Raw genomic sequence first — 12,732 nt, forward strand, 5'->3', positions numbered from 1 at the left:
AAATAAAATATTTAATCTCGTTTGTTTCTTCTTACGTTTTTACTGATGGATGAAAGGAAACGAGGTTAAATATTTTACTTTTATTTTTAAAAAAATATAAGATCTAGTATCCTAGATGTAGCTAATTATAGAGATAATCTATAATTAACCCTCTATCTACCACAAGACTCATAATGATATGAATGCTAGTCATTCATCACCTAAGACCAAACATAAAAATCATATGCACTAGAAGAAATATTTACTCATAACGATATGTCTTAACCATCCAATTTAATGGATATCAACGAGTGATTGTAGTTATAATGAGAAGATCATGTAAAACTTTTAAAGATCAAACTATTATTGAACTGATACAAGCCAAACCGGTTTGGATAGTCCCGTTCCGATTCCGGTTCGGTATTTTTCTTCGGCTCTGTATCTCCATCAGATCACCCGAGCAGTGCCATGTGCAGATAAAGAAACAAGTACCGATCGGAATAACAAGCCACTGCAATTTCTCCGAGTCACGCTACAACAGTAGCTCTCTGCAATTCGCACATACAGACACCAATCCTTCCAACCTCACAATAGCAGCAGCTACGCGCGAGGCTTCTTCCCCTCCCCCACCCCCCATCACACCGACCCAAAGGTCGACGACAAAGATGGTGGGGGCTCGGAACATGGGATCCAATACTCCCACCACGAGCGCTGTTCTCTTCCCCGGTGGCTATATATAAGTAGCAACGTGGCGTGACGAGTGGGAATAGACAAAGGAAATGGCGTGCTCCTTCCCGGTCCTCGACTTGGAGAAGCTCCGTGGAGAGGAGAGAGAGCAGTTCATGGACCTCCTTCGTGACGCTTGCGAGAAATGGGGCTTCTTTGAGGTGCTCTCATTCTTTTACGTGAACAAGTTGATGCCCACGAGCATTTGAAGCTAATTATCATGGCTTTCCATTTGCTTGCTGACGTAGCTGCTCAACCATGGGATCTCGCATGAGCTGATGGACGAGGTGGAGAGGCGGACCAAAGCGCACTACGAGCAATGCAGGGAGCAAAAGTTCAAACAGTTGGCGTGCAAGGCTCTCAAGAGCGGACCCGGTACGGATGTCACCGACATGGACTGGGAGAGCACCTTCTTCCTGCGCCATCTCCCCGTCTCCAACATGTCCGACTTCCCAGACATGGACGAGGAGTACCGGTACCGCTTCGATTTCCTTCGTTACAGCGCACCCCCCACCACCATCGACTGTAGTCTGCCCCGACTAACCTTCGCCTTCAGGAAGGCGATGAGGGAATTCGCGACGGGGTTAGAGAAGCTGGCGGAGCGTCTTCTCGATCTGCTCTGCGAGAACCTCGGCCTGGAGGAGGGTTACCTCAAGAACGCCTTCTACGGATCCAAAGGTCCGAACTTTGGCACCAAGGTGAGCAACTACCCGCCATGCCCTCGCCCGGAGCTGATCCACGGCCTGCGAGCCCACACCGACGCTGGCGGCATCATCTTGCTCTTCCAAGACGACCGCGTCAGCGGCCTCCAGCTTTTCAAGGATGGCCAGTGGATCGACGTGCCGCCCATGCACCACTCCATCGTGGTCAACCTCGGAGATCAGCTAGAGGTCTTCTCTCTCTCTCTCTCTCTCTCTCTCTCTCTGTGCGGGACAAAAGATCAAACAACATGAGGGCGTTCATGCAGGTGATCACGAACGGCAAGTACAAGAGCGTGCTGCACCGGGTGGTGGCTCGGAGCGACGGCAACAGGATGTCGATCGCCTCCTTCTACAACCCGGGCGGCGACGCCGTCATCTACCCCGCGCCCTCCCTGGTCCAGAAGGAAGCGGAGGCGTACCCGAGGTTTGTGTTCGAGGACTATATGAAGCTCTACGTCACGCAAAAGTTTCAAGCGAAGCAGCCCAGGTTTGAAGCAATGAAGGCCACGGTTACAGTCACTGGTCAACCTACGCCTACACGTTAGGACACCACGACGTCTCACGTGGAGCTGCCACCATCTATTAGAATGTGGCATCCAAATTGTGGAAATAAGCGACGCACTATGAAAGTGGCTTTTTTTAGTCTCGAGGGTTATGTCGTCGATCCAATTTTCCACTTCTTTGCCAACACTATTTTCTAATTAAATATATCAATGTTGACTAAGGTCATTTTTTTCGCTTCTTTGGTAACACTAATTTCTAATTAAATATATAAATGTTGAATAGCTCTAACTATAGTTTGATTCAAATCGGGTTGAAACTAAAACCGAATCCATCAACCGGTCGTTGATTTCAAATTGAATTGAAATCGAATCTGGATGATTCAATTAAGGTTCTTAGGTTTGAGAAACCAGAACCAACAGTTCCAGGTCCAATTCAAATCATCGATGACATGATAAAAAAAAATAAATTATATTTTTTTGTCTTCATATTTTAAATCATTTTTAAATTAATAATTATAAAACAAAACATCAAAACAGAGATGTTAAATATTGTCAATTAGAGTAAAAAAAACCACTTTCAACTTATTTTAGTCTAGATTGGGCAATATTCAATATGTTCTTGACATACGAAACAAAGTGAGAAAAATGAATCTCATGGTAACCAACATGTCAATTGAGAATGCAAGAGTCTAAATATCTAAATCATAATTCATCTTATTGATCTGTACCGATTAACTATTGATAACTATTGATACAAATCATGATACAGAATATATCGACAGATCAATATGCGTACAACCCGTAACAAGCAGTATATGGTAAGTATGACAAATCTTAATCTAGACTTACAACTACCTATGTACTATATCATCATGTAGATAATTCTTTAAAATGAACTTTGATGGTATCATAGGATAAAAACAATTAAGTGATTAGGAGTGCAGAACAATTTAGAGCAGATAAAGTAATGATATAATTCAGCTTCTTTAATGTTGTCATAAACTTCTATTCTTATCCCTGTGGAGCAAGTTTTCTGAAATAAGAATTTGATGAGCAATGTCGAACCCATTGCAGCTCTTAAAATAAGAATTTTAGGAGTATCTCATACTGAATTATCATCCAGCATGAGATACTCCTAACTTCAGCCAGGCAAACATTTTAAGTTGCACAATGGTAAACTATAGACGATAATTCTATATAATATGACTTATGGCAACATAAGGAATTCTGCTGGTGGATAAGCTGTCAGATGATCCCAATAATTTCATGCACTATACTCAACCTCATGCATTTTACCAGTACGATACAGCAAGTAAATCCTAGGTTTGAACTACAAGTATTTGAACTGTAAGAAACAAGTATCTTTAACAGTTAGTTTAGAGAAGAAAATGTACCAACATAACAAGTTGTCTCATGGTTTTGAAATCTCAGTACATCCCAGAATGTTAGATGAAGCTAACAGAAGTAGAACATGTCTCACCAAGACCACCATTGCTATGGAGTACGGCATGATCAGACAATTATGCAACATAAATAACTGGCTAAAAAGATGAATTTTGACAAACAGATGATGAGTACCTCAGCACATCCTAACATCTGCAAACACAGCAAGCTATTGTCTCTGAATTGTCTCAATACATCCCAGGTGATATCTACATCAAAAATCAAATGAACACTATCTCAGAGGCACAAAAGAAATGACATAATCACTGAGAGAAAAGATACAAGCCTTTTTAACAAGATACAGAAAAGAACACCATAACTTACAAAATCAGAAATCCTCAATAATATTAACTTACTAACCTACTAATGCTTAGTGACCCAATATACAAGGAGGATCTAGCAAGCAAATAATTGATATTTCCATCATTCTTGTTCATTTTCAAAATGCTTTTTGATGGATAAGATACTCTATAAAAGCCAGCCAATTCTTCCACCTGATATGGCAGAAGCACTAAGTAGTGCCGTATTGACCTGCTATGATGCTGTGCAACTCCAGAGTCTTCATGGTTAGACACACAACAATTTGATTCTTAGGCAAACAATGCTATAAAATAATTCCTCATAGTAATTTTAAGCCCAGAGTTACCCCAATAATATAACAGAATAGTCCCCCATTCATACTCTTTGGTTCTCCATTAATGTTTATTGCCTCCAAAAATTTTGCAAAAGATGTATGCTTTAGAAAGGCAATACTTTCAACAAGAAATAAATGATCCATCTCATTCACTTCATTTCTCGTTTTCCAAGTTATATTCTTTATCAAAATCTCAAACGGCATAGAAAACAAGCTTGCTTTCACCGTCTATAATGACAACCAAGGAAATGCATGATCTATTATCACCTATGACATCCCAGTAAAAGCACACAAGTGGATACATCACTTGCAATAATTTATAATAAAAAATATATTAAAGAATCATGAGGATCCACGTTCCACTCTTGAGAGGAGATAAATGCAATTTAAACGAGAAATGCATACACTCCTATTCATTAGGTTCATGTGTTAAGTTTTTGTCTCAATCAAGAAACAAAAGAGGTTTCATGTAGATCTTTTTCGAGACTAAATACCTCAGTCAAAAAAGCACCAACTTCCTTCAGCAAAAAGCAGAAGCATTGAACCACAAGGAAAGGCAACATTGCCACACCAGGGACTAAGAGAACCTTGCTGAACTGTTAAGATAGTCCTTCATCCAAGCCAAGAAGATCTACCATCTCAATTTTAAAACTCTGTTATAACCAAACATGCAAGTCCTACGATGTCAATTCTCCAGCATGTGCTTATCCTCATCTTTGGAATTTACCTCTGAAGCAGTGGTGCTCGAACTTGTCACTTTCTTCTCATCACACTCGGCTTCAGTTTCACAGGAAGCATGTTTCTTCAGAACTGTAGATATGTCTCCTTCAGAAGCCCCAGCTAGCGTAAATCTTTCAACAGCAGCATCAAGATTCTTTTTCCAGTTGCCAAATCCAAGCTTAAACTCAAGTTGTGATCGCTCAAAGAGCATGTTACCCCAAAACAGATGTATCTGAGACCTCATTGCTGCAGCTTGCTCTGCTGCTTCATCGGCTGACAACTCAGCCTGACCATCTATTGCTTTCTGTTTCTTCCTCTTCTTTAACAACTCATCCTCCTTGCTTTTTCCAAGGTCTTTAAGCTCACTAATCCTTTGCTCCTCCACTTTCTCCCACATCTCAGTAGCAGACTTCATCTTCTCCTCTGCACTATCAAAAAGTCTGATTGTTTCTGAAGAGTCCCATGTTGACAGATCCACATTCTTAGCCAAGACAAAGGACCAATGGAGCTTTGCAGTTTCAAACTGCTGCTGCCCCAAAGCAAGCAACCCTTCATAAAAGTCGGGCTTGATTTGAAGCGCCTCCTCATACTTTTGCCCAGCAAGAGCATATCTCTCCCGCACCCAATCATATGCTGTTTGAAGTTGAGCAGCCATAACTTCTTTGGGTGAAGCCTCATCCAGGGGGATGCGTTTTCGTGCAGCACACATGTGCACATTCCCCCAGTTGAAGAAGGCCAGTGCTGCCACCTCCTGGAACTTAGCAGCTGCCATGTCAAAGAGTCCTTGGGCTTCCTCTCCCGTAATTGTCTCCTCGAGTGCCTCAGAGCACAGTTCCATTCCCAGTTCGTGCAAGTCTAAGTGGGCATCAGGGTCTATTCCAACTTGATTCCTGAACAGATGAGCAAATTCGAACAACCAATCATCAATCTCAGCCTCCTTACACTCAGCATGGCCGCATCCGTTGTTTGCATCCTCACCGTTATCTTTTGCAACTTCTTCTGCCTCTGAGCCTATCTTTACGACATCATTGTTTACTGCTTCAGCAATGGAGTCCCCATTTGATGAATCTGACACACTCTGATCAGTCTTTATCAACCCCTCATCCTCCGGCATCTTCTCCTCTTCTTCTTGAATCAGAGGTTCTTGCTCAGGGAACACCTCCACGATGTGCAACCTCAACAGTTGTAGTTTATCATCCATATCCATTCCAGTACCATCCTTTTTGTCTTTCTTATTGAGCTCATCGACAGAAGACTCGGCCAATCTTAACTCGGCAGTGCTGGTCACAGTCACGAGATCACCATCGGCATCCTTGTACTTGATCAGCACCGACTTGGACGATGGAAACCTATTCGCTACAATCTCCCTTAGAACCTTGAAGCTACAATACGCTGGCATCTGACCAAGCCTTATATCATGGTCATACACGAGCTTCAGCGGCCTCCATCGGTTTACCACCGTTCTCAAAGAAGGCTCCTTTCCAGCGCTTTGCTGTGAACCGTCAACGGGTGAACCAACCAGCACTGGTTGCGATGAGGCCTCCGCACTAGACGGCTTAGAAAGAAGCTGCCGAGGGGGTTTAGTGTCAGGACCATTAAAAAGAGCAGGTGAGGTCGGTGGGTGGTGGTTTTGAGAAGAGGAGGTCGGCTTATTGGCCGTCATGGAATTCTGTGGATTCTGTGCAGAGGGCGATGACTTCTTGGGGCGGGCGGGGAGGCAGGGTCCGAGACCCGCGACCGGGGCGCCAACTCGAATAGCGGAGGCGCCGAGGGCCGCAGGCGAGGGACGACTACCGGGATCGGCGGCGGCAGGGGCGGAGGGGGCGAGGGCGGCGCGGAGGCGGCGGGCAAGGTCTAGGGCGTCGGAGTGGGAGGGGTCCTGGTCGAGCAGCGCATGGACGTCCTGGAGAGCGACGTCGTAGCGGCGGAGGGCCTCGAGAGCGCGGGCCCGCCGGAGGAGGGCGCGGGGGAAACCCGGTTGCGCCTGGAGGGCGAGCGAGCACTCGGCGGCGACGGCCTCGTGGTCCACGGGGCGCATCTGCATGAGGCAGGCCGCGCGATTGCTGTGGAAGACGGCACGGTCTGCGTGGCTGCGGGGGGTGAGCTTGAGGGCCATCTCGTACTGCCGGAGCGCGCCCGCATAATCCTTGGCCTGGAATAGCCGGTTGCCCTCTTCCTTGAGACCGTGGGCGCGCTTCAAGAGGAGGGAGAGGTCGATCTCCACGACCCCGTTGGAGGAGGCCGTCGGTGGCGGCGGCGGAGGTGGCGACGCTGGGGCGGCGGGGGCGGGGGCGGGGGCCGGGGCCGGGGCGGTGGCGGTGGCGGTGGTGGCCACGGCAGGAGCGGTCGCGTTCTTCTTCTTTCGGCCACCGGACTTCCCCATTCTTCTCTGTGCCGATAATTGGAGAGAAGGGAACGGGGTTACGGGTCAGGAGAGTGGCGAATGGATCCTTCCCTATATGTAATGTTCTCTTTTCTCCCTATTTATAGAATGCAAGTGTAACCCTATCGAACGAATGGGGGAGATGACGATGATGATGAAGCTCGGAGCGGCTGTGTCATTTCCAGAACGTTCCCTAGGCTCGGCCCAAATCGCACACTGGTGGTTCCATTCTGGACTCGGATCTGATCGAGGTTGACCCAACTCGATCTGGCCCGAATTGGATCATACTTTGACGGATTGGCTGGCCCTAATTGTGGCGGCTTAAGAATTTGGTTCGATAGATACCAGACAAGCCACTTATGTTACTAAACCCGACTCCGAAGTCCCATATCCAACAAATTGATTTAGATAGGTTGGATTATGTTATCATTCTGGAATATCTGTCGATAACATCCCATGATATGATTCATCATAATCTTATTATAAAGACTGAAAAATGAAAATGATTTTATATAAAGCTTCCATGAGTATGTTACAGTTAACAATAAATTAAATATTTTAGGCACTCGTCAAATCGATCAACTATACAAGCAAGAATTTGCAAGAGAGATTTAAGGAAACGATGAAAAGAGAAGGAAACATGAAGTATACGTTGTAATGTGTCCAAAGAAATCCTGATATCATATAGAACGAGAGATGAATTTAATACGTTGTTTACGAAGAGATTGATCAAAAAAGGTGAGCCCTGCCATAAGACACTCCAAACATTTCATTTACTGAAACCTAAAAGCAAAAAGAGAACAGCATATATTGCTCACAGAACTTCCCTAACGCATAGATTAATATAGCTGCATCAATATCATTTGTACGGCTTAATAAAATACTGCAAACATCAACAAAAAACTGCATCTTGAGGATTTACGCCACATGATTAACAAAATTATAGGTAATAGAAATGTATCATCTCAACACCAAACAACAAATTCCAAATCATTCAGTAACAGTTTTAAAAGTCTGAAAGCATCCGATAGGACACAGGCTATGCCTAGTCTTTAGTAGTTTAGGTGCTCCTAAATAGCAACACTAATGCATGAAATCAATCAACCTTTTTGAATAATAACCGAGTTGGCAAGTCCTGCTTCCTCAATTGTCTTACCGACATCATTCAGCTGCTTGGGTGGAAAACCAACAGTTTGTAGCTGGTAAGTTCTCGCTGAACCAGGCCTTGATGCATCGATGAATGCCCGAATGTCACCTATTGTATGATGAGTATTAAAGCGTGCAACCATGCGAGTGCCGTCCGCTAACCTTAGCTGAATTGAAGTGGACGGCATAGATTCATCAACTGAAAGGCCGAAAGACGAAGGCACTGCACTGGACGCAGCATTATCCACAGTAGGTTCAGTCACAGAACTGTCAGAAGATCCACCAGCAAGTGTCCTTCCTACACCTTGGAATGGAGTGAGGCGTCTTGCAGGTTCCTGTCGAAGAGTGAAAATTTGGGGCATGATACCTCAGTGTATAATGAAACACGTATAAAGTCAATATTCAAAGTATACATACTGGGCAATTTTCTTCCCTCCGAATGAGATTGACATTAACCATAGACCTCCGATCTGCTGGTTCAAGTTCTTTAGGGCATTCAGACTTTCTAATGCTCTGCAAATCAACATCGTGGTTGTGATCTTATCATTAGAATAGAAATAACAGGACAATTCTTGCAATTTCTTTTGAAAATCTTAGCAAACTATTCAAGGATTGAAGCAAATTTGGTCTCAAGGATGATGTGTTGAGCAAAGTGCTAGACCTATAACATTCTGCGTACAATGTATATTAAGTTGTTAGCACATAAATTGCCGATCTATTAGGAAATTTAGCCCTTATTTCTGTTTTCTTTGTAATTTTGAACTTGAGTATCAACAAGCATTCAATCAGCAACAGAACTAATTAAATTTGCCTCACTGGTTATTTCCTTTTAAAAATTGACTTAGTTAAAGGTGTGGTTTACACAGCCACATGTGACACACAGCCTTTTGAGATTATCTTCCCCACTTGAAACTTTTGAAGATCATTTACGAGGGACGAGGCCAAAAGTAATTTCCATCTGATAGTACACATACAGCTTGTAAGGCATCATTTATTCTCACATTAAATGCAATTAACAGACTGATTGGTATGCAACGAGAGTTTCTACAAGTCACTTGGGCTTGAGTATCTTGGGTTATGTGGTGAAAAACACATTCTATTCATAATATTATCTAAATGAACACGTAAATTTCATCAATACAGGGCCATAACAATTAGTATTGTAGTGATTATATTACCATGAGTATTGATGGACAGTCCAAGAGAGATATTACGGAGCAGAGACATCACCAGTGCCCAGGGTTTCTGACACCTATTAGGGAATGATTACAGGATACAATTTGAGCCTTATAAGGACAACTTAATTTTTAAGGGGAGATACTGTGATGTCCTTATGTTTTCCACATTAAAAATAAATAGGGGATTGGATCGGCAGAGAAAGCTTAATGGACCTGCCACTAGTAACTAGAGCTTCAACATTTTTAGCCACATGTTCAAGGCTCATCCTATCTAAATGATTGAGATAGTAAGTCCATCTGGTATAGTCACACTAGTACTATTTTCTGAAAGATGGTTTCATGATAATGAGAAGCCTACATCAATGACATATGAGACCTACCCCGGTTTAACAAAGAGGTGAGATTTGATTTCTGTTAATTCTGTGCACATTTAAGTTGACCTATATAAATAATCTTTGTTGATTCTGTGCATGTTTAGTTGATATTTTATTACAAAAATTGTTGGATAGCAATGTGGAACACACTATCCATGACCTGTAAGGCATTCTTCTTGTTCCTTATTATAATGTGATATCATATTCATTGATTCTCTTTCATCTAGAGCACTGTGTAACCTCTAAATTCCCCTTGATCTTTCTCATATATAACTGTTACCCTACACTAAACCTATTCAGTATAAAACCCAATGTCCTTACTCTTTCACATCAGAGTCCAATAAGTGAATGACATTGTTAAGAAAAGAAAGTAGAAGATAACCAATCTCAGATTTACCAGACTTTGACTGAATTCATTTTTCAATGACCCATAAATAATGCTGCTTCATTCTTTGTTAAAAGTCAAACCCAAATGTATAATGATCACATCAAACTAAAGATGATTGGAACTAACGTAAGAATTCAAAGCATCATCCAATATATGAACTTTATGCAGAAGAAGATGCAGATCTAATCAAGATTATAGTTAACATTACATCACAAAGAAGATCACTGATCCTGATTCACAGAATGACAACCTGCAACTTTAAAACCTTAAAAGGAAACAGTTTTAAGAAATAAATAAATTGATTAAAAACAAATCAAAAGAATAGGATATGTATTTATTTTACCTCTAAGAAGGACGCATTCTCAGGATCATCAAACCTCCTTAATGGACCATCATTCACAGTAAATCCATTCCTCCAGAAATAGATATTGTGCACAACATTTTCAGGCTGTTGGGGAGCAGGTGGTACTGATTCACCTGTCAATAACCTACCAGTTCCAGTAAAACTTCTAGAACTAGAGGATTGCTGAGGCTCAAAAGGTCCCTGCATGGCTCCCATCTGCCTAGCTTGCTCAAATATTGCATCAACATCATTGCCACCTTTTGAAGGATCTTGAACAAGCATACCACTGCACAACAATTAAATGGAGTGAAGCAGAACCATTGGTATTTTTATATGCATAATAAGTTTATGAAGTACTTGTGTCTAAGGAATGGTTATATTTTGGTGATCATGTTAAGCTTTTTGCAAGGAATAGTACCTACAACATATATATACATCATTGGAACATGAAGCAGATCTATTCCACACAATACGTCAGGCTAAACACAATTGCATTCATTTTCATCTTCTTTTATCAACAATTTATTTTGACAACATAAATATTCCCAAATATGCAATGTGCAAGGGCCAAAACTTATAATTTCGTACAAAAATATCTTATAAATATAACACTATGCTAGAAGTTATGCAATCTCTCCAGTACTTAATCCGTCTCTCCTTATAAACCAAAAGTTGGAAATGGGTGGCTTTATATGCTCTCAATCGGAAAGATATGTCAGCATAAACGCAAGGTAATATCATAATGTAAAATCCCGTGGAACGTTCCTGCGTTCATTTCTCTCCCAAAGTTACAACACTTCACTCAGTTCAATAATTATCTTATATCGTCATTCTAATAGAATACATAGCTTGAGATCTTAAAAGAACATATCAATAAAATTTGTTTGGAATACGCATCAAATTAAAACGCTTTCCTAATTTTTGATATCCTTCTTTACCCATTTTTTTGGTTTCAGAGCCTACCAATGCTCGATGTCCCCAAACAACTGATCTAATATTCACATATATCATTCCTACTGAAATCAGGTGAAAAAACAGATTAATGGAAATTGCAACCTCTTCTCGCCGCCAGTGTAGTACTCTTGTGGTCCATCGGAGTCGCTATCGGAGCCCGGATCAGAACTCCGGTTCAGATCGGCTAGGGTTCGGATGGTCGGCCGGCTGCCGGACGGTTTGGAAGGCTTCTTATCCCCTCTGGAACCCATCGCGGTCGAGGATCCACTAAGAGCAGCGGCAGAGGCAGAAGAACGAGTCACCCGCGCGGTCGGTGCAGCAGCGGCGCCGGTGGAACGAGTCACACGCGGGGGCGGTACGGCTGCGGGAGCGGCGACTTCCTGAGGTATGTAGTCCTCGTCCTGGTCGGCGGGGTCGTCGTCGTGGTCTTGGGGTTGGCGGTGCTGGTGGGAATCGGAGTTGTCGTCGTAGAAGGAGAGGATGGCAGAATCGAGGACCCAATCGTGGCTCTCGAGGAAGAAAAGAGCTTCCTCTCGGGTAGAGGCGGTGATACCCAGGAACGTCTCTACCAGGCTTCTCTTCTCTTCATCCTCCAAGCTCCTGCCACGCCCCTCCATCGCCCCCCTTACCCTTATTCTCTCAGCCCTCGGCCCTTCTTGACCGATGGAATCGTGTTTGCTTGGATCTCACGGCAGCGGTACACGAGAATGGGCCGTGGATCGATGCTATTGGGCTGGTCCATCGCGTAAGTGCTATTGCACCGTATCCGTTCCAAGGAAACGGATCAGGGCTCGAAATGGGATATCAGTTACGTGTACGATCGATCTGAACTTGACTTAAGGGGTTGATTGTAAATATCGCAGCGGATCATATTTTGTCGTTACTCGGATCTACACGACCCGATTAAATCGGACTTGCGAATCTTTTGAAGATAGAATTCAAATTTCAAGGATGTCAGCTAATGTAATTGGTAATTGATAGTAACCATTTAAAATATTCAAATGGAAAAATAAATGCATGAGGGCACTGCAGTTTTGAATAAAAATATATATACTTCAAATTCATAATATCCGCATCAAATATATAGGTAGGTAGTTGATTTTGAATTAGAATATAATATAATTCGAAACTGGATTTTTTTGGAATATTTGTGCTCATCCGATTTGTATAAATTGGATTCACAATTTTTTTTTTTTATGAAGTTTGGAATGAATTCAGATAATAAGAACAGAGACATTTAGATAATTAATTGAGTTTAAA

At 42.6% G+C, this 12,732-nt stretch overlaps 3 protein-coding genes across 4 annotated transcripts; 1 reads left to right on the forward strand and 2 right to left on the reverse strand.

Annotated features, from left to right (window-relative positions):
- Positions 1 to 574: 574 nt before the first annotated feature.
- LOC135629301 (1-aminocyclopropane-1-carboxylate oxidase 1-like) lies at positions 575 to 2,143 on the forward strand. Its single transcript, XM_065136481.1, has 4 exons — positions 575 to 866; positions 954 to 1,180; positions 1,262 to 1,595; positions 1,673 to 2,143. The coding sequence occupies exons 1-4, from the start codon at positions 759 to 761 to the stop codon at positions 1,949 to 1,951; spliced, it is 948 nt and encodes a 315-aa protein (XP_064992553.1). The 5' UTR covers positions 575 to 758; the 3' UTR covers positions 1,952 to 2,143.
- Positions 2,144 to 3,255: 1,112 nt separating this feature from the next.
- Positions 3,256 to 7,180, reverse strand: LOC103994596 (protein CLMP1). Of its 2 annotated transcripts, none has more exons than XR_001979560.2 (2): positions 4,481 to 7,179; positions 3,256 to 3,561 (listed from the first exon to the last, which is right to left on the reverse strand). XR_001979560.2 is itself a non-coding variant. In XM_018830769.2 (2 exons), the coding sequence occupies exons 1-2, from the start codon at positions 7,087 to 7,089 to the stop codon at positions 3,541 to 3,543; spliced, it is 2,397 nt and encodes a 798-aa protein (XP_018686314.2). In that variant the 5' UTR covers positions 7,090 to 7,180; the 3' UTR covers positions 3,256 to 3,540. The 2 variants fall into 2 exon arrangements, 1 of the variants encoding a protein (XP_018686314.2); XM_018830769.2 differs by having other exon boundaries at positions 4,714 to 7,180.
- An 840-nt stretch (positions 7,181 to 8,020) lies between these two features.
- LOC103994590 (plant UBX domain-containing protein 4) lies at positions 8,021 to 12,197 on the reverse strand. The gene is made up of 4 exons (XM_009414969.3): positions 11,575 to 12,197; positions 10,519 to 10,804; positions 8,653 to 8,748; positions 8,021 to 8,570 (listed from the first exon to the last, which is right to left on the reverse strand). The coding sequence occupies exons 1-4, from the start codon at positions 12,087 to 12,089 to the stop codon at positions 8,190 to 8,192; spliced, it is 1,278 nt and encodes a 425-aa protein (XP_009413244.1). The 5' UTR covers positions 12,090 to 12,197; the 3' UTR covers positions 8,021 to 8,189.
- Positions 12,198 to 12,732: the final 535 nt, after the last annotated feature.

The sequence above is a fragment of the Musa acuminata genome, chromosome BXJ3-1 (assembly GCF_036884655.1).
Source record: "Musa acuminata AAA Group cultivar baxijiao chromosome BXJ3-1, Cavendish_Baxijiao_AAA, whole genome shotgun sequence".
NCBI lineage: Eukaryota > Viridiplantae > Streptophyta > Magnoliopsida > Zingiberales > Musaceae > Musa > Musa acuminata.